We start from the raw sequence: 23518 nt of genomic DNA, 5'->3' as shown, positions 1-23518 counted from the left end.
CTGCAGCCATTGGGACATATCCCCTGTCAGTCGAGAATACCATCACAAAAAGCTTCATTTGTATTTGCAGGAAGCGTCTATGCCCGCCTTTTAATGGCCTTTGATTGGCTGTTTTCAAGAGAGCCGGAAATCCCTACTCTCCTATTGGCTGGGAGAGCTTTCTGTTTGGGTTGCCTTCCAGCGGACAGTCTGGACGGGGAGGGGAGTCGTCTGCCTTCCGCTTCTCGGCTGGATTGACACACAATGAGGAGCCAAGGCAGGGGAGACGCTCCGCAAACGCCGCTGTAAATAAACACAGCAATCACTGAGGCCAGTGAAACATGGAGAATCAGGTAGGGTGGCTTCCGTCTTTGCTTTTGGACTCGCAACTTTTCCTGGGGAAAATACTGGGGGCTTTCTCGCTGGTAGGGCAGCAATGAATCCTCTGTTGTAGTCGCTTGAAGAGAACGAGCAAGGGAGAGAGAGAGCGAGAGAGAGAGAGGGGAAAAAAACGCTACACCTCCCGCTGCTGCTGTACAAGTTGTAGTTGTTTGGTTCTAGAGCTATGCTAGCTGGCCACTCATACATCGGCATTTACCGCTAACTAGCCTCACGCTGCCGCTCCATTCAGCGCCGCTGCAAAGCCGAAGCCACAAAACCCCACACAAAGCTAAACTCACCCGGCGTTTAGCATGCTGTCTTTCGGTTCCAAGTCTGATGCAATTATGAGTTGCCCTGAAAAGCTTTTTGAATGGTCGTTGTGTCCAGCTAAGCTAAGCTAGTTTGCCCAACTAGTGGAATATCGGCCCTTGGATAAAGGCTAAGGAGCCGCGACAAGGCGCCGGGAAAAGGCTCGCTCGTCCTTCCCTGGTCGTGCTGCTCACGCCAGGGCGGGGGCCTGCGTGTTACCTGTCAGACTTGCAAAAGAAACCAAACGAGGACACTACTATTTTGTAATATTGACTAACATTTGGTTAATGGTTAACGCGTGTGCACTTTTTTCCCAGTATAATGGATTGAATATGGGGGGCTGGGGGCGGAGGGGGGGCTCTGGCAAAATCCCAATGTGGAAAATTTGAACCGCGCTCATGCTTTGATTGGCCTCTTTCATTGAGACGTAGTCCAAAATATACACTATTAGTGACTGGAGGTTTGATATGAAACTCATTTTGCACGATTTAGTGTAATTGGATGGCTATGTATAAAATCACGTAACTCATGTACTTACATGCATTACTTGGAAAGTTCAATTAAAACAAAATGCGTCGTGTGGCACATTCACTTCATTTTGTTCCCTTTAGCAATTGACTGTTCAATTCACTTCAGTTAAGGGGACTCTGGCAATGCTCAGGTGGCACCAGGCATCTCTTCATTAACCGTAATTCTAATTAGTTTACATGGTGTTTGGTTTTAAACAGGCCTTGAGCCTGTGGCCCTTCAGTGTCCAAACTGGAAACCTGACAGATTGACCCACTGCCTTCCACACACTCCTTGTTGATCATGACATACAGCATGCGAACAAATTATTCCACGCTGTCACAAGTTTTAATTGTTTGTCAGTATGCATTTATTTATTAATTTATTGTGTAAAATAAAACACTTAAATATCATCCACTCTCTCGGGGCTACTTCTCCTAATTCACTTTAGATTGGTGAGTGAGCATGCACAGGACATGCTCAACTGCCTGCAACTTTACAACTTTTGTCAATGTGTGCCTTTCATGAAGGACATGGATAGATGTGCACACGGTTGTTGTTAGTGATCTTGTTTCTTTTGGAAAAATATTTTTGAATGTGTCTTGTACTGGTCACGTTTGGCATCACTGCCATTGCCTTGCAGACAACTGACTGGCCTGTTGGCTATAACAGAGTAATGTCCCTGTAATGTTCTGTCTTTAGAAGACATTGAGCCACGCTTCCATGCCTCTTTTTACTGGACATCTTATTTGGGTTGCAAAGAGAAATCACAATATAGTAAATTTTCTTCCTGGTTTCTGAGAAAATCCTCCCAGGGGAGCTGGATGGGCTTGCATTTCACTTGAGGGTTTCCAAGATGCCAGATTTTTTATGTCATGTTGAGGATGACAGCACAGCAGTTTTCTTCCTTCGTCATTTCTATGACAACCAGCTACACTGAGGAGCACTGTGTGCAGTGGAAAACAAAATCCTGGGACAAGCGGGTAAATCCTATTGGAGTCAGCAGCGTGATCTACGGAAAGCTGGCAAAGAACATGGACGCCAATGAGCGGTCAAAGATACTACAATAAAGATGGCGATGTTTCATTTATGTTGTGCTTAAGGACGGTGTTGTTAGTGTGATTGAACTGTATCTTTTTACAATGTTTTTTTTTTTTTTGCGGGAGGGGGGGGGGGTTACCACAGAAAGGTACCCCGTAATGGCAAAGAGTACAAATGTGATGATAGCCATAGAATCTTACATTGGAAATGACACTGGAAAATCTGACTACTCTGTGCAAAGTATTCATATCATATTATCAACTTTTCATAAAACTAAGAAATTTATGAATGGCGACTCAAATTATAACAGTGCGCGCACTATAAATAAAGGTTGTACAAGGCTCAAAATAATTTCTTTGAGGAGCAATTTTGCTAATCAATGACTTGATTTGAGGAACAACTTTCTGAATTTGATGAGCATTTTTATTTTGCAGGGACCTGAAGCAGGGGTTTTATTCTACATCATATACAAGAATATATGAAAAGGGAGTTCAGTGTGGTCCTGCAGCTATCGAATATTTCACATTTGAGTGTCCTACTGAATATTTTGTTGAATTATGTATTCTGAGAATTTATATTTTTACTTGCTACGTTTAATTTAATATATATATTTTCTTTTCTACAAGCAACAGTTTTTATTCATTTAATTCACATTCTGCATAGCATCTTTTTTCTTGCCCAGAAAAAATGTCAATGGGCCATTTGAATTAAGTATTTCTTAGATGTGATGCATGAGGAATTAAATGAGTAAAAATGACATTAACAGCCTTACTGCAAGATTACTTGTGCGGCTGTTTTTTTAGCATGCAACATAATACACGAGGTTCATGGCTGAATTTAGATCAGCTGACTTGGCATACGACAATATTCTTTATACTAATACAAATTCTGAAAGAGTTCAAACTAAAGTAAAGCCACCTTGAGAGGAAATAAATATTTCCTTCATTTCAAGTCCCCCATATCTTCCTCTGTTTGGGTATATGACCCATTTGACTCTTAAATCCTCGCTGACCACCTTTGCCTTGTTCCTCAATGAAGTGATTCAAAATGGAGCCACTTACAGTATGTCACACAGTGCGTAATGCCTACACTGAGCAAAATCTGTGTGAAGCTTTTTATCACAAAGATGTGAGTAGAACAGCTTTTGAAATCTCAAACTCCAGGGTATGGCATTCATTTCGATACACAAGGAAATGTACAATTTATTTTTTAAACGTTTCAGATAACAAATATTCAGATAGGTATCTAAGTATTATATGTCAACAAACCTTATTATGGAAATTTAGGGCCCACACCTGATTAATCGTTGATTTAATTTTCTCATTAATTACTCTATTTTTTTGGACCATTGGGCGTACTTAATATCCTTTAATTTTCTCAAAAATCAACAGTGCGCCTTTCATGAGTTGCGCACTATGTATGGATGGATGTCTGCTTTTCAGTTCGTCTTTAATTCAAAGTCCTTCCTTTTACGTCCGTATTGTCATTCAAATCATTGCGAGCAGGTGTCTATGTTTTCATCATACTGAAACTAGGACTACTTCCTGCTTTTGCGTCCTACAATCAAGGAAAATGTAGTCCTGTGAGCCTAATTCTGCGGTCAGCTGAGCGTTTCCGGCTGCACGTTTCCAATGTTAAAATGTGGAATAATATCATTGCAAGAGAGTAAAAATCAAGTTAAATTCCTTCCTATTTACTTTCACTTTGATGTTTGCATTCTCATTTTCATCCGCATCTAATTGCTAACAGGCGGCTGTTTTTGTCATACTTACAAGAATTACTTCCTGCTCGCGTGTCACTGGTGAGACCCAACGTAAGCGGAGTTTTTCTTCCAATGTTATAATATTGGTACGGACTGTGGCGAGGGAAACGACACAGTAAGCTTCCAATAGGTGCTGGGACAAAGCAAAAAAAAGGCTGGATAATGAAGAGTGCATTGACCTGTTTACCGTTGTTGAACAGTCAACCAAGATAACATTTAGAATTGGTAATAAGTAAAGTAATAACACAACCACCAGTCACCAGATTGACTAGCAATGGTCTGTTGCAGGGCCCCCTGCGCTGCTCAAACCACCCCACGTGTAGTTGCACGGCGAGACACGCAGTGCTACCCGATATTTCACGTCTGATCTGATCCTAGCGTATCAGAACTATTAACAAACATTACAATTAGAATGAGCTTTTTAATATACAATGCTTTGCCAAAAAATGCGCCGTATAACTAGCGTCCGATATTTATTTATTTATTTTTTTAATAGATCTGTTCATTGATATTGCACCTAATTACAGTATGCCAAATGGGCCCTAAAATATGTTGAAATCATTCACTCGTATCTTCAAAAAGGATTTTAAGGATCTAGCAGCAGCAATTTGCACTTTTTAGTTGGTGAGAAACAATATTAAAAAAAAAATCTTTTGTTGTAAATTTAAAGCTCTTTTCACACTGCAGGGAATGATTCCCAATTCAGATTTGGGGTTACATTATAGCTTATGTACTTGCTCACATTCCAAAAACATCATTGCCGCCCATAACAAATGACCCGTGTTTCTGTGTGGATGAGCTACCACTATCATCACAAACGTCCACTTTACAATTCATGTTCCAGGTGAGATAAAATTAAAGTCAGAAGTGACGTCAACACTGTTATTCTAAACAACTGCCCACGTGGAGAGCATGTTAGGTATAGGTCGAATGTGTAAGGATGAGGCTTCAAACAGCAGATGCATATCTGATTTATATCAACATACAAAAGAGGCTCAAGTCGGATTTGAAAAAATCGGAATTGTGCTGTTCACACTGCATGAAAAAATGAGGTACATGTCACATGGCCAAAACAAATCTGGCTTGAGCTGCAGTGTGAACATAGCCTCGATAGTAGGGGTGTAACGATGCATCAATTTAATCTATGGGTCTGCCATGCGGTCAAACTACAAACTACTGGACTAGTTTAGAGGCGATGCAAGCAAGATAGTTATTGGTCCATTGAAATACAATTTTGTACTCAAAATTCACAATCCCCTTTTTGAATTATTTTTTTTTTTCAAGAAACTTTTTGGGAGATTTTTCACTCGTGCACTTCATATCTGGTCGACGCCGGGGATTTACGTCGTTTACGTGAGCAAGAGATTTTAAGACGATGCAATACTTTTGTTCCCGTTCAATGGTTTCTGTAACATTTGGCAGTCCTTTTTTGTCCATGTCGCATGCATAACATCAGTTTCCAGTTTTGTTTTTCACTTTGTTTGACTGAGGCTTTTGACTCTGATTCTTTTTTTCTACCTTTGTTGATGATGATAACAGTTTGACATGGGAATAAATTATACTACGATACTGTAATTATTATGGAAATTGTTGGAACTCGCCAGCTAGTCCCAGAATGAAATGCGTTTACAGGACATTAGTGGAATACACAGTTCCATTTTGCTGCTGCACAAGAAGCTACAACAGACTTTACCGTTCCAAACTGCAAGCTGGTGGGCTAATGGGCTCACTTATAAATATATACTAATATGTTGCCCAATGCAGCATCTGAATAGGGCTGGGTTTAAAATTTTATATATCGATTTGAATCAATTTTCCTTTTCATAACCTGATATCGATTCATAAAATCATAAATTGATACTTTTAATAAGATCTTTTCCCCCATAAATTTACATGACTTCATGCATCATGGGAGATCTTGTCACTATGCAAAAGTAGCGTATCAAAACAAAATGGCGGAAGCAGTGAAGTCAGCGCCTACAAGCTTAAAGGCAGATGTATTTATTATTTTGATCAGGTCATGTACGATAAAACTTACATGATTAATGTAACTGCATTGGCTTCAATTCTTAATGTAAATATTAATATTTTTACTAACACACTTAGTTATGACGAGGTTTGTAATAATTGCAGCATCGATTCTTCTGAGAATGCCTTCCATACATCGTTAATCGAATCAGGCCCTTGTGTATCGAATTAAATCAATTTTGGAAATTTGAATCGATGCCCAGCCCTACTCACATGTACAGCTGCTTTTAGTCCAAACTGGATCATGGCTGGAATGGGTGTCCCACTTTATTTGGGAATGCTGATGAGAGATCAGCTGTTTTTTTTTTTTAGTCATAAGGTTTGTGTGTGTGTGTGTGTGTGTGTGTGTGTGTGAGAGAGAGAGAGCTTTGTGTTGTGGTTGGGATGACAGGATGATTGGTCATGTGATCACTAATTTCCTGCTTTTTCTTCCCATGGGTGAGAGTGACTTGCACACTGACTTTGTTCTTTGATTAGGGCGGAAAAAAAAAACTTTAAACCATATGGATTTCTTTTTCCTGCCCACACTGACGAATTTTGAAATGCCCCCCCCCCTCTTTATTTTATTTTGAAATATTGCATCTGCATCATTTTTTTAATACATCCAACCATCCTGTTTGTGAGGTCAGTGAGGCTGGTGCTGGTGCTTACTGTGACTCCATGGTAGGGTGTGGTGGAGTCTGGACATTTAGGGCATTACTGCCACAGAATGGCCAGGCAGAGTGCCAGGTGTGTGTGTGTGTTTGTGTTACTGGATGCGTGCGATGCATGTATGAACCTCTGTGTTGCCATCTGATCACTAGATGGAATGCTCATCTTGACATGCTCCACGCACGCTCACACTCACACGCTGTCCAGGAAGCTCAGTACAATACAACAAAAGTTGACAATACTAATAAAAGTCTTCAAACAAAAAATGTATTGATTTAATTTTTCAAAAAGCCTTATAAATTTGACTCATTGCTGAGAAGAGTGTTGTTAATATGCCTGTCAAAGTTGAATTAAAAATAAATAAGCAACTCTATCAAATCAGGCTTCAAATTGGTCACGAATTAAGACGTCATCTTGCTTTGAGACGAGCTACGCGGCAGTAACGCGTTGGAATTCAAATATTTCACGTTGCCTATAAAACTGGATACCACACTTGACACGTAGCTTCCTCTGTCATTTTAAAATAAAGAGCTTTGCCAAAATGTCTTCCATATTTTGCAGTGAATCCATTGAATTTCGTGTTCCGGTGGAATTATACAGCACATTGCAGTCAGTAGTAAATTATCGGAGACATCATGCTTTTGCCAACGCCACATTATGGACGGACAGCACATACTCAATTTCTCACCTCTCAAAATACATTTAACCACAAACAACAGCACAAATATCATTATTGTATGCAGTGAAATCTTGTGATTGATTGCAGAGGGCAAAAATATTGACCCTCTTAGTGGGTTAACGTTTGAGTATCTGATTTGGACCATGATTCCTGAAAACCACTCCAATATGTTTGTGCTGCAAAAGTATCCGTTTAAATCCTTTGTTGCAGAGATTTAATCCTAGCTAGTTGTTAACTCTGTATTAGCTAGCTAGTTTCCGGGTTAACATTCTTCTGAACAACTCTGAAGGCCAACGGTGGTGTCATCCAATGCGTCACCGCCTCACTCTGTGTTGTGGCCCAGTGTGAAGGGCCCACATAACAGAAACACTTTAGGGAATGTTAACAGTGTATTAAACACACCTGTCATGAAAATTAATATATTGACTTATCATGCAATGAATAAAACATACATGATTGTTTTTTTTTTCCACACCCGATCAAATTATTTACATGCATGTTTCTTTACTGTTTTCATTTGTGTTGTAATTACTCGCTAATTTCTATGACACCATATGGAAAGCGCTTTGTTGCAGTTTCAGCTGTTGTGAAATGCGCTATTGAAATAAAGTTGGATTGGATTGGATGCGTCATTAACATTTAGTTGCACTGCGTCTTCCCCTCTCCTGTCAGTCAAGATTGGCTGCCTGAGTCTGCGGATCACAAAAGCTAGTGTGTGTGTGAGTGAGGGAGTAGGGGTGGGCGATATGGGCTTAAAAAATAAATACATTTTTAAAAAAAATGACGATAATTTGACGATATTCTACAAAAAATATTCTAAATATGCACTTGCTTCACAGAACAATTAGGCATAGACATCATTTGTGAACAGTTGTTTATATTTTAATTAGCTTCATACATATTCTGAAATACATTGTACGACGATATTCTACGGCCATATTTAACAATGAGGAACTTCAAATTATGTCAAGACTTACATTGATTTTTGGGCATATTTAGAGCATAAATGTGTCCTATTATTCCATATAAATGACTGATATCATATTTTGAGCTGCAGTGAGTACTGGTGTACCACTGCCATCTAATAGAGCAATCAGAATGAGAAAAGGTGTCGGAATGGAAAAAAATATTTTATTCTATATAAGGTGATTTGTGCCACATGCGTCACCCTGGAATTCATGTTTGTAATTAGTGGACGGTCCTTAACACAGACGGTAGGAGAAATGCACGTCAGACCCTAAAGTACAGTGCTTATGTGTTTTCTCAACTCTGCAAGGGTTTTCTGAGTGCGCGTGTCTACTTAGCTTTACTTTAGCGTGCTTGTGGGGTCGCAAAGCTCTTCTCGTAATCCATATGGTTCATGGTGGAACAGAATTGCTCTCCACAGTGACCGTTTTGACACATCTAACAATGTTATTCCGACCAATGTCAGCCTTGTCAACACCAAATCATTTACAGACTAGTTATGTGAACTTAATCTACCCACTGAGACGGACACTCGTCCATACTTGAAATATGTTTGCACGGCCGCCATCATAGACTCACGTGACTGGATCCTACCTGCTGATTCGGTTTATCACTTCCTCCTCCTTTGCCGTCAACGCACACTGATTTGCTGGTGGTCCATGGACCATTGTGTGAGCTGCGATTAAAGGAAACATTTGATTGAGGTTATTGCTGCCAAAGGGGGCTCCACAAGTTATTAAATCTAAAGATTCCCATACTTTTTCACACTGCCTACACTGTGATGTTCCCATGTTGTCCAGTAAAAGCATGGCTGCATAATTTTTGTCTTGCGCTTCTACAAAGTCGTTTCAGAGATTCTGTTGTCATTGTGAGTCATGACTTAGATAAAGATCAGATCACATTTCATGACCAACGGTCGTTCTTCATTATGAAGCACTAAAGCGTTTGAATGCACAACGGGTACAGCTGAATCAACTTGACTTTTATTTGACCTGGCTATGGTCATTAAAGTATTCAAAACTTGTCGAGAATGGGTGGCATGTTTTGGTTGGATGCATCCTTCTCTTCCTCAGTTTTTTTCTTCTCTTCCTAACCTTGCACTTCCTGGACATTTTCTACCAAAAGGAAGGAGCCAAGAATTGACAGCTACTTTTATCCTCATCTTTCCAGTGCACAGTGCAGGTGAAACTGGAATTGGGCCACAGAGCTCAGCTGAGGAAGAAAGTGACATCAGAGGGCTTCACCCACGACTGGATGGTTTTTGTCCGAGGGCCAGAGAACGGCGACATCCAGCACTTTGTCGATAAGGTTGTCTTCCGCCTACACGAGAGCTTCCCCAAACCCAAGAGAGGTATGATAGCCACGCCGTTCACACACTCCTTCTAAGACAAGACATTCTACAGAGACATATTACCTAATTTGATTGCACATTAGCAAATTGACTTATTTAAATCAGAGGGTCTGAAGTAATTAGCAGAAAGGATAATCATCAAAACAGGAAGAATGAAAGAGTTCAAGTGCCAATATGAAGATGCAATAGAAGCTTAACGTATATGTTAATGTTTAATTGCCTCATTTCAGGTATTTGGAGTTGAGTAAACGGCACGATGCAGTCAACACTTTTCAAGACATGATTCGATTTTATAATATATATGCAATACTCATGTTTTATGCCTAAATTAATTCAATTCCCTCCATCCATCCATTTTCTACATTAGTTAACCTCTGTAGGGTTATGGATGATATTTATTATATTAATTTATTTATAACAATATGTTATGTATATTTATTATCAATATTCATGTGATAAATACATTTGTCAGGATAGATTGTGCCTGTGTTTACTTTCGTGCCCCACTTCAATTAATTTCCGGATGGTGTCTTTGGAGGTGCATTAACATTTTCAATGTGACTCTGCAGCACTTCGAGCAGTGCTTCTCAATTATTTTCTGTAACGCCCAACCCCAAACAAGAAGAAAACGATTCGCAGCCACCACCCACTCTCCGCCGCAAAGATAAATAATAGCATTTGTCTATAAAATAGTTATAGGTACACCTCTGCATAACATTGTATCCTTGTTAACGTAGAGAAAACAAAGAGAGATATAGTTCAATTTACAAGATTAACGTCATTAACATTTTTTATGAGTCTGGAAAAGAAAATATTTGAAGTGCATCAATTTGCCTGAAATTCAAATAAATAATAATATCCTTGCTTAAGCCGTAAACATTTTGACAGACTTATTAAACCATTTGCTGCTAAAAAAAATAAATAAATAAAAAATCAATAAATAATAACAAATTCAGATTGACTTCAGCAACATAAACTCAGGAGCACAATATCTAAAACACTTTAACCTACAAAACAAAAATGAAGAAACCAATTTGTGGGGTGATTTATTTATTTTAATAATCAAAATGACAAAGCCAAGATTAATGGCTACAATGACTACTACAAAAAAAGCATGTTCCCCTGGGCCACACGCCCACCTCAGCATCGCACCGCCGTTTGTGTTTGTGTTGATTATGTCTTATTTAACACAAACACACATACTGTTTGACTCTAATCAGCTGTACTTCGCTGAGGAGCTGTTTCTTCCTTGTGCTCCTCAATAAAAGTAAAGCATGGGCTTTTCGTGGTAACAGTGATAGTCCATATTGCCTAACTGTTCCTGTGCGGTCGCTTAGCAACCATCGACAAATATGGCAAGCTTGAGTCGGGCCGCCGTTCTCCCTGAGCCCTACCCCGTAGTGATCCCACACAAAACGAGTGCGGTGCGAATGCCCCATTAGATTATTACGAGTTTCTGTTTTGATTCTGTATCGTTACAGATTTAAACTTGGGCTTTGTGGTGCAATAGTAATTAAATAATATAGATACAGTGAATATAAAAAGTCTACACACCCCTTTTCAATTAATTAATTTTCGATTAAAAAGAAATAGAAAAACAAACAAGACCAAGATAAATCATTCCAAAAAATGTTTTCACCATTAACGTGACCAATATGTCGTGGTAAGGCAACCAAACATGCCTTGTGGATAGGCTTTGATGTGCCTGTCGAACATGTGAGCAAAGTCATTCCAGAATACACTGTGTACGTAACGTCCAGAGGACTTTTTCCACAACACGCCGAAAAATTGCCATCCACCCTACAAACCTAAGTTAGAGAATGCTGTTGCTGTGCTTCACCATTTTTTCCTCCTCACCGGTGAAGTACTGTTGTGCTTTCATGATACTGGTACATCGTGCAACACAAGCCACCACCATCCATCACAGTAGATATGATGTTCCTTTGGGATGAGGAGTGTTTCATTTTGCGCCAAACATACTTTTTGGAATCGTGGCCAAGACGTTCAGCCCTCGTTTCATCTCGAACAGTTCAAAATGGCAATCATTGTTAGAACAAAACGTATCGGCTTCTGCTAGAAAGCAAAATATATGTCAGTAAAAACCTATTAGAACATCTGAACATTATTTGGGGTTAATCAGAGGCACTTTAAACGGTGCCAGATGTTTGTTGAGTTAAATGTGACTTCCCCATTTGCCATACAAAAAGTTTGCACTCTTAAGCAAACACATTATTTCAGTCTTTTAGTTTTACTTGCCTTCTCGTAAATGTTTCAATTTATTTTAATTGAGTTGTACAGGTTATAGACCATGAGAATGGCGGAATAGGTTTTGACATAATTGTTGTTTTCACAAAAGAGGAATGTCGATAAGTGTTGCAATTGGATCCTACAAGTAAAAGTATTTATTTGTCTCTTCACATGGCTTGTGTTTCTTTTTTGATGACTGATAAATCCACCAAATTCTGTCTCCAAAAATATAACTTGGATGTATGTTGCTCCTGTGTTTGTGTTTGCAGTATGCAAAGAGCCCCCATACAAAGTGGAGGAGTCGGGTTACGCAGGCTTCCTCATGCTGATTGAGGTGTATTTCAAGAACAAGGTGAGGGGGAAAAAAATGACATTTCGTCTTACGTTTTTATTTATAGTGTGGTTCTAATTTGATGTTTTTAAAAGCTGGGCAATTTATATTGGTGGACTCGCCTGCACACCTTTTAACCAAAAGAAGTCTTTTATTTTGTTAGCGGAAACACTTCTTCAGTTTTTGACGTCTACGAAGTACAGTTTATGCTGAATCCAGAAGTAATCTGGTTATCAAATGAAAGAGCATTTACCATTAAGTGTTGGGAAACTTTTAGACTCAATGCCAGTAGAACTATATTCAGAACAAGCTTTTATACTGTGAATTATTTTCTTGAGTTTTTTTGAGTAATAAAAAAAGTGTGTTGTTGTCATAAGTAGTATTTGTCTTATGAGTACGTCACTGTGCATGCCTCACTTAATGCTTGCTTTTGTTTACTCTTTTATAATGACCTGATGGAATTTTCTATGAAATTTGTTTAGGAAGAGCCAAAAAAGGTGTGTTTCAACTACGACCTATTCCTGAATTTGGAGGGCAATCCTCCTGTTAATCACCTCCGCTGTGAGAAGCTTACCTTCAACAACCCCACCAAAGATTTCAAGAAAAAGCTGATCAAAGCTGGAGGGGTGAGTTTGCTCAGTACACTTTGAGCTTGATGTTCCGTACACTTTATTTTGTCAAAGCAAGTGATATATATATATATATAAATATATATATATATATTTATAGATATCTCTCTCTCTATATATATATATATATATATATATATATATATGTAATGTCATTTGCAACTGTCATCCTTCTTAATGTAGGTGTCAGTGGTTCCGGAGGTGGCTGAAGCAGTGTCGAGGCCCAGTCCAGACTATCCGATCCTCCCCACCATCCCCCTCTCAGCCTTCTCAGATCCCAAGAAAAACAAGACCTCTTATGTGTCAAAGGTTAGTTATGCTACCAAGACAATACTTGTCATTTTTTTCAAGGATTTGACTAAGCTCCACTTTCTTGTTTAACCTGAGTAACTTTGAATGTTGTGGAGGGGGGATGGGTGAGGATAATTTAGTACTCGCATTTCTCCTCCACACCGTCATTTGTCATTCATATATTTTTGGGTCTTTGTGAGAGTAAAATTGAGTTTGCTTTTGCCTTGTACGTATATGCCTTTAACCGTCACATCTGCAACTTCAAGATGTTTGACTCAAGGCTATAATTGTTACCAACTGTAGTTTAGCATGATCATACGTGATGAATTAGTTGGCTAGCTTATCTTTGAGAAGAAAATGTGAGCATCCCCTGCATCGTTCAGCCTTGCCTCAGTTAAATATATCACAAATAATAAATATCTTTTAATGTGCATTTGATCGTTTCTCTTGGTCTGACTGCAGCAAGATTACCGTCTTAAGGCAAGGCAAGAGAGCTTTTTTTCATACAGAAGGTAACTTGGTGTGCTTTACAATTAAAAGTACAACATTTTAAAGCAGTAGCAACAGACCTAAAGACATTTAAAAACTATGCACACAATTTAAAGGTAGGTTACCAAAATTATTCAAATAACATTCTGGGAAATTTATTTTTTAAATTCTTTCGATAAAAGCATAGTTTCAAACCTAGATTTAAAACCATTCCCACTTAGGGCTGACTTTAGGCTAAAAAAAGGCTTTGTTACAATTTAAAAAAGGGAGCGGAGTATTTCTTTTTCTTTCAGACTTAGGTGTAAAATTAGTTGCAAGATGAGACCTATTCTCAACATTGATCTTATCAGGTGTCCCTATAAATTTAGCCTGGAGCACACGAGGCGCCATCGGTGCTTGTCGCCATCCTCGCCCGGTATTTCGCCATCGGCCCGAGTATCAAACATGTTTGATCATTTCGGTGCTCGCCACCATTTCCACTCGGTGTGCGGGACGCAGGAGCCAAACGCACACGGCTATTATCCACAGCACATGCACTCGTCATCCAACAAAGGCTAAGGGCATGATTTCATTTAAATTTTCCCTCTGTTTTTGAAGTTGTCTTCAGAATTAACCGGTCTGTTTCAAACTTACGTTAAGTGGTAGTCAGCACACACTGGCCACCATTTAAAGGGCCTCTGATTGACCCCAAATTAGGTTCAGATGATCTCGTGGCTGTTACCACTCATTTTGTAGTCCCGTCTTCCAGCACAAGCCCGCAGAGAGGTTCCACAGTATTAGAGGGATCTCATTGTTCAAAGGTGTATCGGATAGAAGTAGGGTACAAAAGAATTTCAAGGCATTTAATGTACCGTGGAACACAGTGAAGACAATTATTACCAAGAACTGGACGTTCCAAGTGAAACTGATGAAAAGATGAGAAGCAAAATGATCAGGTAGTATGCAAAGAGGTTAATATTTGAAGGAGCTGCAGGAATTTCTGGCAAGTACCGGATGTTTTGTTCTGTACATGTGGCAGCACTCCCCCATCTGCTATTGGGTAGGGTGGCAAGATGGAAGCCTTATCATATTAAGCATGCCAAAAAAAATGATGCCACATTAATGGTGGAAAGGTTTTGAGATTATCTTAATCTTATTTGCACAAAAAGATGGCATTTGAACAGGAGTGTGTCAACTTTCTATGACCACTGTATGTGGTCACTTTGCCTTTTGGGAGTTTTGGGATCACACCAATGCTTAGTTGATCCTCTATTTATTTTCTACCTTCAGGAACCCAGTAAAGAAGGGGGTGGAGGCAGCAGCAGCAAAGGACCCAAACCACATAAGATGACCAAGGAGCACCGTGAAAGACCCCGAAAAGACTCGGAGAGTAAAGCCTCATCAAAAGGGGACAATGACAGAGATGGAAACAGCAAATGCGGGCGTGACTCTTCCTCATCCTCTTCTTCGAAAAAGCCATCAGACGTCAAAGTTAAAGAAGAAGTCAAAGTCCTGCCAAAGGCAGCTTTCAAGGAGCCTAAACTTACACTGAAGGAGTCAAAGATGGAGAGCATGTCTCCTAAAGGAGGGGGGGCTGGGAGTGGAGGGGGTGGCGGCGGAGGTGGGGCAGGAGGAGTAGGAGGAGGAGGAGGGAGTTCTGCAGATTCCAAAGCCCCCAGCAAAAGACCCTCTACTGTGGAGTCTCCCAAACCCAGTGCAAAGAAGCAGAAAAAGGGCAGCTCTGAGGGGCCCAAAGGCCCGTCTGGTGGAGCTTTCACAGGTTCCCCTCGTGTGTCGTCGTCATCAGCCGCCAGTCAGCCCTACGCAGACAAGAAACACTCCAAGGAAAAAGGTCGCTGGGCCAAAGGCAAAAATGACACGCAGGATTTGAAAGAACCCAAAAAACTCCCCGAGTCGGAAGAGTCGAACTCCGAGGATGAAGCATCTTCAAAGTCTGAGGTACGATGTGCTTTGTTGGACCAGTTTTCAAGGCCATTCTGTGCTTGTGTTATTTTTAATTTAATTTTTTTTTGGTCTTCATTGAAATTAATTCCAATTTGTCAGACTTCCAAGCCCATTGTCAGCTGTATCCATCATTAAGGAGCTAACTCCGAATATGTACAGTACATTAAAAAGACCCATCATGTCTCTCCTCCTACAGCAGTCAGCTCCTTCCAGTCCTTCAAACTCGAGTTCCAGCTCGGACTCCAGCTCAGACTCTGACTTTGAGCCAGGACAGAAACCAGGACAAGGTGTTGTATTTTAAACTTGATTCACAGAAAACATCAATGTCCTTGTGAGGCCCATGTCTATCGCCTCAGAAAGAACATTGAATTAAAATTGAATTTTAAATAATGAAATCTGTCGGCAAACGCATAATCACAGTCGAAGCAAGGAACAAGATACAGAGAGCCATTCTAAGTGGTCTTTGTTTCTCACAGGTCCCCTGCGATCCATGGTGGAGGAGATCCAGTCAGAGGAGTCAGACGATGACGACAGCAGCTCGGAGGAGGGGACCCCCGTTAAGACCAACCCCCCCAATCGCGACTCTCGGTCAGTCTTTTCAAAGGAACTTTCAAACCCACACGCCGCCTCCCCCCACTCGGTGGGACCTCTGACATACAACCATTCATAACATTGACCCATTTAAATGCCAATTAACGGGACATTCACCGAAATGTGACCCACCTCCACGTACGGAAAGTGAACCGTCTGTGTGTCCGTGACCTAATGACCTTGTCGCTCTCTCCCCCTGTCAGACTGAGCCTGGATAGCGAGAGTGACAGCAGCGACGGCTCGCACCGCCCCAGTCGAGACCCCGCCCCACCTCCACAGAAACACAGCTCCTCCAATAATAAAGTGAGGCCTCGTTTTGTGCCTCCTTTCTGTAACAGATTGACAAAAGTGTTATTTCTGAATAATGACGATTGTCTCAACTTACAAGGAGTGGAGATATTTGGCTCTTGCTTTTTCATCTTAAGAAATATATCTTTGTAATAAGCGTGTGTGTGTGTGTGTGCAGGTGTCTGGCAGAAAGAGTCCAGACTCTTCTTTCCGTTCCGAGAAGGTGTTGAAGAAGGGATACGACAAGGTAGGAAGGGTAAATACCTCAACTTTTTATGCTTCAACTCCATATTCAGTAATTCAATTCAAATACATTGCCACTAAAGCCTTGTCAAGTGCTTTTACCACCACATAAAACATCTTTGAGACAGAGCTAATTGATAATAAAATGTCCATGCTGATTGCATAGATGTAACTAGTTTTATTTTGCAGATTTTTTTTTTAATAATGGTGCCTATACTTGCCCTTTCCAACAATGAAAATCATAGAGCACCCTATATCGCCTTGAGAATGACATTAGTTTTTGCTTTGCAATTATGTCCCGCTGTTCAACTCCACTCTTCTCTGCTCTCCCAAACGCTGCAGGCCTACACAGACGAATTAGTGGATCTCCATCGCAGACTGATGGCTTTAAGGGAGCGTAATGTCCTGCAACAGGTGCGTGTTTTTGTCTTGATAATGGTGTTGCTTTTGGCTGTTGTATAGAAAGGATGATTGAGTCCAAATTGTTAATCTGGTTTTGATCAAAACCTCAACACTCAAACGGAGCATACTGCATTTCATCAGTGTCCTGGATTTACATTTGGCACATATTTCTGATTTGATGGCTGTATTCGTCCATTCAAATGCACTAATAGAACACTTGAAACAACATGCATGCACAGATACTGTCAGGTTTAAAAGGTCCTGACGCCTTCATTAGACTGAATTAAATGCAGAGAACCAGAGGAATAACCAGGGAAGGTTTTGTCTTTTCTCCATCGCGATGGGAGGAGAAGCCAGGAAGTGAAGTAGACGTCTTGCCAGTTCACTCTCCCGCACTCTCACTGACTTCTTCGCCCATCCCTCTGGACTTTATTCAGAGAAAAACGAAACCTATGGAAAGTGAAACTTAAAACAAGCGTGTGGGTGTGCGCATGTGTGCTGAAGCAATGATGTGCGTCTGTGAGTGTGTGTAATTATCATTGATACAAATAGTGTACAAAAACATGATTAAAAATACACAAACTATTTACATACTCTCACAATACCCAAACTGCGTGTACGTCATACAGGGATGATGCACAAGTTATGTTCGTCCAATGGGGACGTAATACGAATTTGTATGTGCTGTGCTGGGTCCAGGTAGTCTATCATGACCTACACTTTACACTGCGGTAAAGTCATAATTGCAGGAAATAAAACTCCTTTTAGGCCTTAAATATAAAACAATCCAATGGTAACTGAGCATGCTTTCTTTTGCCGCGCAATGACATCCGGTATGCTTATACACTCGTCATACAGTGAGAACCCGACACAAGTGTCAAGAGTGGGCAGTGACAACAAGGAAGTACGCAGTAAAAAATATATTTGGAAGGCCTAATTACAATCTGAAAATATTTTTTTATTTGTTGCCACAGCATGTAATCGAATTGCACCACTTGAGACCAAAAAAATCTGAATTTTGTCACTTGAAACCATGCAGGGCGAATCAAGCCGAATAGACACAGTGCATCATTTGTTTGAACAAATTAAATTCCCTTCCCAAAATAGACTGAAGTCTTCCATTTCCTGGTTGTTTATATAAAATTCACAAAAAAGCAGAAGACCAGTTTGGTTTTATTTGCGCATCTGCTTCTGTTCAACAAATGGATAGTTGACAGATTAGTTGGAGTAAATTTCTCTTACAAACAGTATTTAAATTAGAGAGTATTTAATGAATTTTTCATTTTCATTTTTAAATCTGATGCACAAGTTGCCAGAATTGAGCAAATTTGCCCCATGTCCTTCTTTTGCCAAATCATGCGGAATAAATTGCGCAGAGGTTTGATGTGAGCTCCCACACGTTTGTTGCTGATATTGTTACACAATGCATTGTGTCGTATGATGACGTGGACAGAAATAACTGCTGATGGAACGGGGTCACTGGCGTTTTTACACTCTCACATCAATTCCTATGATAGATGTCCATTTAAGGAAGGGTCTTTAAGCGATAAATACGGGAAACAGAATGACCAATTATCAAATAATCTTTTTTTTTTTTGTGTGTCACATGTATCCCCCCAACGCTCTAACCAATTAAACATTGTCTGTCCACCTCACACTTGGATTACAATTGCGAATTACAATTCGATAAAATTTAATTTTTACTTTTCATTAAGTTATGCTATGTGCAGACTCAAGACATGCTCAGGGTTCCCTGCAGTGCGTTTCCATATATAGCCAATGCGGGGAACGTATGATCAAGCTGACTCACAGTTGATTATTATTATTATATTTTTTTTTAAACACACAATGCATGTGGTGAAATAAAATCAATGTTGGACAATTTATTATTATTATTATTATTATTATTATTATTATTATTATTATATCCTTGCTGTCTTTGGGACTGAGAGGCATACAACACGGCCAGCTTCTGTTACGGGTTAGGACTGAGACAAAAAAGGAACATTAGGCTTGCAGAACTAGGAGCAATGAAGTTGGAGTATCTTGTGAGCGGACTGAATTATTTACAACTGGTTAACTGACAACTAAATAGCATTTTGCAGCCAACACAGTCTGGCAATGTGTGGACAGGCGTTCTGGAGTCTATCCCTGTCAGCCTAATAATTTTTTGGAGGATTTGGAATGATATGCAGGACAAACGTAAAACCTCAATCATATTAAAATGTTGAGTGTTTGTGTTGTTTTTTTTTTTACATCATAAACATTGTTTGTTAAAAAGTACATGGGCAGAAGACCTTGAAAATATAATCGCAAATGGAATTATTTGGTAGTCGTGTCTTGTGTTGCCACTGTGTGTCTGTTACCACTGAGCTCTTGAGCTCTATTTCTATGGCAGCCTGTTGAGGCAGCAAACTATTTGGGTCTAAATGATTTGCTTCTCTGACTAGTTGATGCTCCGCCAGGAAACCAATCAGGCTACATTGCTTAAAGATTGATTTTTATGTGGCACATTTTGTTCAAATGTGTCAATGAAAGGATGCCTGTATTTGTGTGTCTCAGATTGTCAACCTCATCGAGGAGACGGGCCACTTCAACGTGACCAACACCACCTTTGACTTTGACCTCTTTTCACTGGACGAGTCCACCGTCCGCAAACTACAGAGCTACCTGGAGGCGACGGCCACGTGACAGCAAGCGGCGCTGGAGGTCGCGACATCTCCTCGAGGAGCAACTCGGTCATCGGCCCGACTGAATTACTGAACGGCAAGCAACCACATAACGCGCAAGAACAAAGAAGCACACATGAAGACGCCGCACCTTGACGCCACGCTGGCGAGGGGCCCGCTGATGGAACTGATGGAGGAAGAGGACGACGGCGTGAACGGGAGGTTCAAATATGGCAACAAGAGAGGAGCGCCACAGGAAGTCAACGGCATGACGGGATTTTCTACACGTCTTTTTGGCATGCAAAACTGTGGAATTCACCCCCCTTCCCCCACGCACCCCTTCAGCTCGTCACACTCCTGCACGCATGTTGTTCCCCTCGTCACCAACTCTACTCGTCCTCTTCCTCCTCCTCCTCCTCCTCCTCCTTCCTATTCACACTCCTTTCCGGCCAGATCACTCCACATCACATCCCCCTGCATTCAGCTGCGTTCGGCCTTCACAGTTACTGACTTCTCTTAGTTTAGAACGCACATGCGTGTTGTACCTCGCAGCTTGACACGCACTGTACATGTAGACGCGTGCGTGACACGTGCGTGTTTGGATGGCATCTCTGCTGTCACATCTGAACATGCATTGTGTTGACTTTGCCCTTGCACTGAAATCTGAGCTCTGACCTCCCGCCAACAGCCACCCTCCTCCTCCCTCTCCAAATATCAACCTCCCGAAGACCCCTACCGCACCCGCACCCCTCCCAGGCCCCCCCGGCCGCATCCATCCTATATCAGCATGCACCAAAAGGGCTCCACTGCTGGTTGCCGGTGCGCTCCTGAATTGCCTACTGGCGGGTTTTTAAATCTAACAAAAGTAGCCATACTTGTCTCCCAGAATCCAAAAATAAGTAGGGGCCATGCGCCCCCCCTCCCCCCTTTTTTTTATTTTTTTTTGCTTTTCTTTCTTTTTTTTGTTTTATTTTTTACATTTTATTTTTCTACAAGTGCATTTGTGTTTCTACTCCCAGATTTGCGGTTAAATGACCTGTGAGCTATGAATGTATAACGCTTTTATTTTTCTACGCCCAACAGCAACAAGCCCACTCTAGTGCCTTTCTGCAGTGTGAAGTGGGTGTTCCCAAGCATCCCCCCCCCCTGACTCCGCTTTTGGAGGGGTGAAACCAAGTGTTAATCGGGCTGCCTGATTATTCAGTATTGTCTTAATGGCTTCCTCTTTCTTCCTCAGTGTCCTTGTAGGCTGTTAACCCTCATAGCCCTTCCTCGTCATCTTTGTAGAAGCTGTACAATGTTTTAACTGGTGTTCCTGTTCTTGCTTTCTGCCACTAGCTCAGTGTTTAATGTGGGGGTGTGGTGGGTACGTTATATGAACTAGCTGTAGAAATTGTTGATTTGGGCTGCTGTGTATGTGCACTCTGGCTGGTTGGTGAGTGGCCTCCCTCTCCGGGAAATATAAGGTGAAATTTCAAATCATTATGACCACTCGCAACACAATCAGCGGCTTGTTGTAGTGCAATCTTCAAGAACTCGGCTACGTCAAATTCTTTACCAATTACGTGTGATTCGCATCACAAGTATGGACATTGATAAGTGAAAGAAAGCCAAACCCAGTTGACTTCCTAGTCCATGAAAATAATAGAAATGTTCAGAAAAGTTTTATAATTTCAAATGGATGCCACAAGTTGGCAGCAAAGCACTACTTTTACATTAGACAGGATAATAAGCTGTCTAGATGGAAGCGCCGCCTGTCGCTTCAACCGCAAGAAGCCTCAAAATTGGAACAGGCAGTGGTTTGCGAGGGAAACGCCACGCTGTGGCCCGTCGAGGTCCACACCTTCACCGAGCGTGTCCTTTGCCGCTCTGCCTTTTGTGTATTTATTCTGACCTTTGTGTAGCTTTAATACTCGCGTGTCTGCGTGTTGTGGGGGCCACCCCTCTACTCACTGTAAACACCGTTGATTTGAAACAGTCTCACCCGGGCCTTCGTCAGTGCCCCAGCCCGCCCGCCCCCCCGACCATCCAGCCTGTGCCTCTGTCAACAAAACCTCCGACTCCCAGTTGCTCTGTGTGAGCCGGAAGACAACAAGCCCGATGTCCTCGTCTCAGTGTACGTCCTAGTTCATGAACTCTGACCTTTTGACCTGCTACTCTTTTAGCCCCTTGTTGTGGCGACTGGATCATTGGAGTGGATGTTGACCCAAATGAAGCCCTGCCATGTACCCACAGTCGATGTTTTATTTATGGACCTCTGCACTTTTGGCTGTGATGAATTCAGTACTTAAATAGTTACATAAACTGTATTTTTAAGGATTTTATACAATATTTACATGCAATATATTAGGGTTTCTTTTTTGCCATCTTGTTTTTGATTATTTAATTGTGTTGAATTGGGGCATGTTCTTTTCTTTAGTCGCCAACAAACATGCTTCTTGAAGCATTTTTTTGGCCAGAACTGTTTTTCTGGGACGATCCCTGTAATGTTTTTGTGTATCTCATGACAGCTGAGCACCAAGAAGCAGGCGTCACTGACAAGCAGTCGTTTGCTGGATGACCTCACCTTAATCACTGTTCTGCTTCCAGTCACAATAACTGGACCACAGCGGGGATGCCACACTTTTGTTCAGGGAGCTGTTAAGCTAAAAACAAACAGAAATGTATTTTATTATTCATTAGTATTCCTGTGTTTATATCCTTGAATGGTTTCATAGACCGTGCGCCCCCTCGGCACAAACTCATCATAGGAAAAGAGCGGGACTGCGGGAGTCGGGCATTTGGTCCGTGTGAGAAATTACACTTGGACTGTACAGTTATGGGTCAATCTGCTGTGTGCGTCTTTAGGAAAAGTAAAAAACTTGAGTCCAAATGATGTTGTGGCCATGGTGCATGTGCATTTCTATGGGTTTTTCATTTCTTTGACTGGGCTTATACAAGGGGGGGTAGGCGCTGAGGAATTAGCTGGCATCTTCTGGATGTGGTCATTTGTCAATGCAGAACAAACCAACTGGAGGGCACATGAGCAACTAAATTTGGTAAAAGACAAACTTGGCATTGGAATGCCACTATGTGGCCATATGATGCAAGTTATTGTCATAGACAAAACATGTTATTTTGATGTTTTTTTTTTGTTTTGAAAGTCATAATAAAGTCATGAAGTACTGTTGTTGAGGTGTCTCGTCATTGACCGCCGGCTGACCCGGTCACGGGGTTCATATGGAGTTCACATGGCTGGTTGTGGGGTGAAAAGGACAAACACGGCTAGGTCGGGACCATCACATGCTGATCACCCACCGGGGAAATGTTTTCTGGTGGGGAAGGCCCTTATTGCTACAGGGCTGATCAATAGATTGATGTCAAAGCACTGTGATGGAGGCGCCACAATCAGCGAAATCTCCGCTTTAGAGTCTTAAATGTGACCTCGTTAACCTTAAGGTGGCCTTTGTTATGTCATTGTGGGTATGGTTTGTGCTCGGCCTATAGCAAACTATTAAGTCGTAAGATTTGACACGCAGAAATTGAGAAAGAACAGCAAAGCGTTTGCGGTGTTACTGTCCCCTAGTGGCGGTTTGTAGCTATTGCTGGTGACAAATGTTGCGCGTCTGAGCTATCGACTATCATTCAAATTATAAACATGACATTTTGACAAGACTGTAAAATTCCACCATCCAAATCTATACCGATAGAAAAAATGCTACTGTTTAAGATTATCTCTGTAAACCTGTAAATAAGACAAA

At 41.1% G+C, this 23518-nt stretch overlaps 1 protein-coding gene across 4 annotated transcripts; it reads left to right on the top strand.

Annotated features, from left to right (window-relative positions):
• The first annotated feature begins 161 nt into the window (after nt 1-161).
• Nucleotides 162-22947, top strand: mllt1a (MLLT1 super elongation complex subunit a). 4 transcript variants are annotated; one of them, XM_088314009.1, is made up of 12 exons: nt 162-332; nt 9474-9654; nt 12171-12253; nt 12715-12858; nt 13045-13170; nt 14911-15579; nt 15785-15872; nt 16062-16173; nt 16380-16479; nt 16643-16711; nt 17050-17121; nt 19672-22947. In XM_088314009.1, exons 1-12 carry the CDS (start codon nt 321-323, stop codon nt 19798-19800), a joined length of 1785 nt encoding a protein of 594 aa, XP_088170135.1. In that variant the 5' UTR covers nt 162-320; the 3' UTR covers nt 19801-22947. The 4 variants fall into 4 exon arrangements, with proteins under 4 accessions (XP_088170135.1, XP_088170133.1, XP_088170134.1 ...); XM_088314007.1 differs by having other exon boundaries at nt 163-332; nt 16643-16720; XM_088314008.1 differs by having other exon boundaries at nt 163-332; nt 15782-15872.
• Nucleotides 22948-23518: the final 571 nt, after the last annotated feature.

This window comes from Idiotropiscis lumnitzeri, chromosome 13 (assembly GCF_059441095.1).
Source record: "Idiotropiscis lumnitzeri isolate Australia: NSW breed Sydney's pygmy pipehorse chromosome 13, RoL_Ilum_1.0, whole genome shotgun sequence".
Taxonomy (NCBI): Eukaryota; Metazoa; Chordata; class Actinopteri; order Syngnathiformes; family Syngnathidae; genus Idiotropiscis; species Idiotropiscis lumnitzeri.
This window is presented reverse-complemented; position numbering and strand designations above follow the sequence as displayed.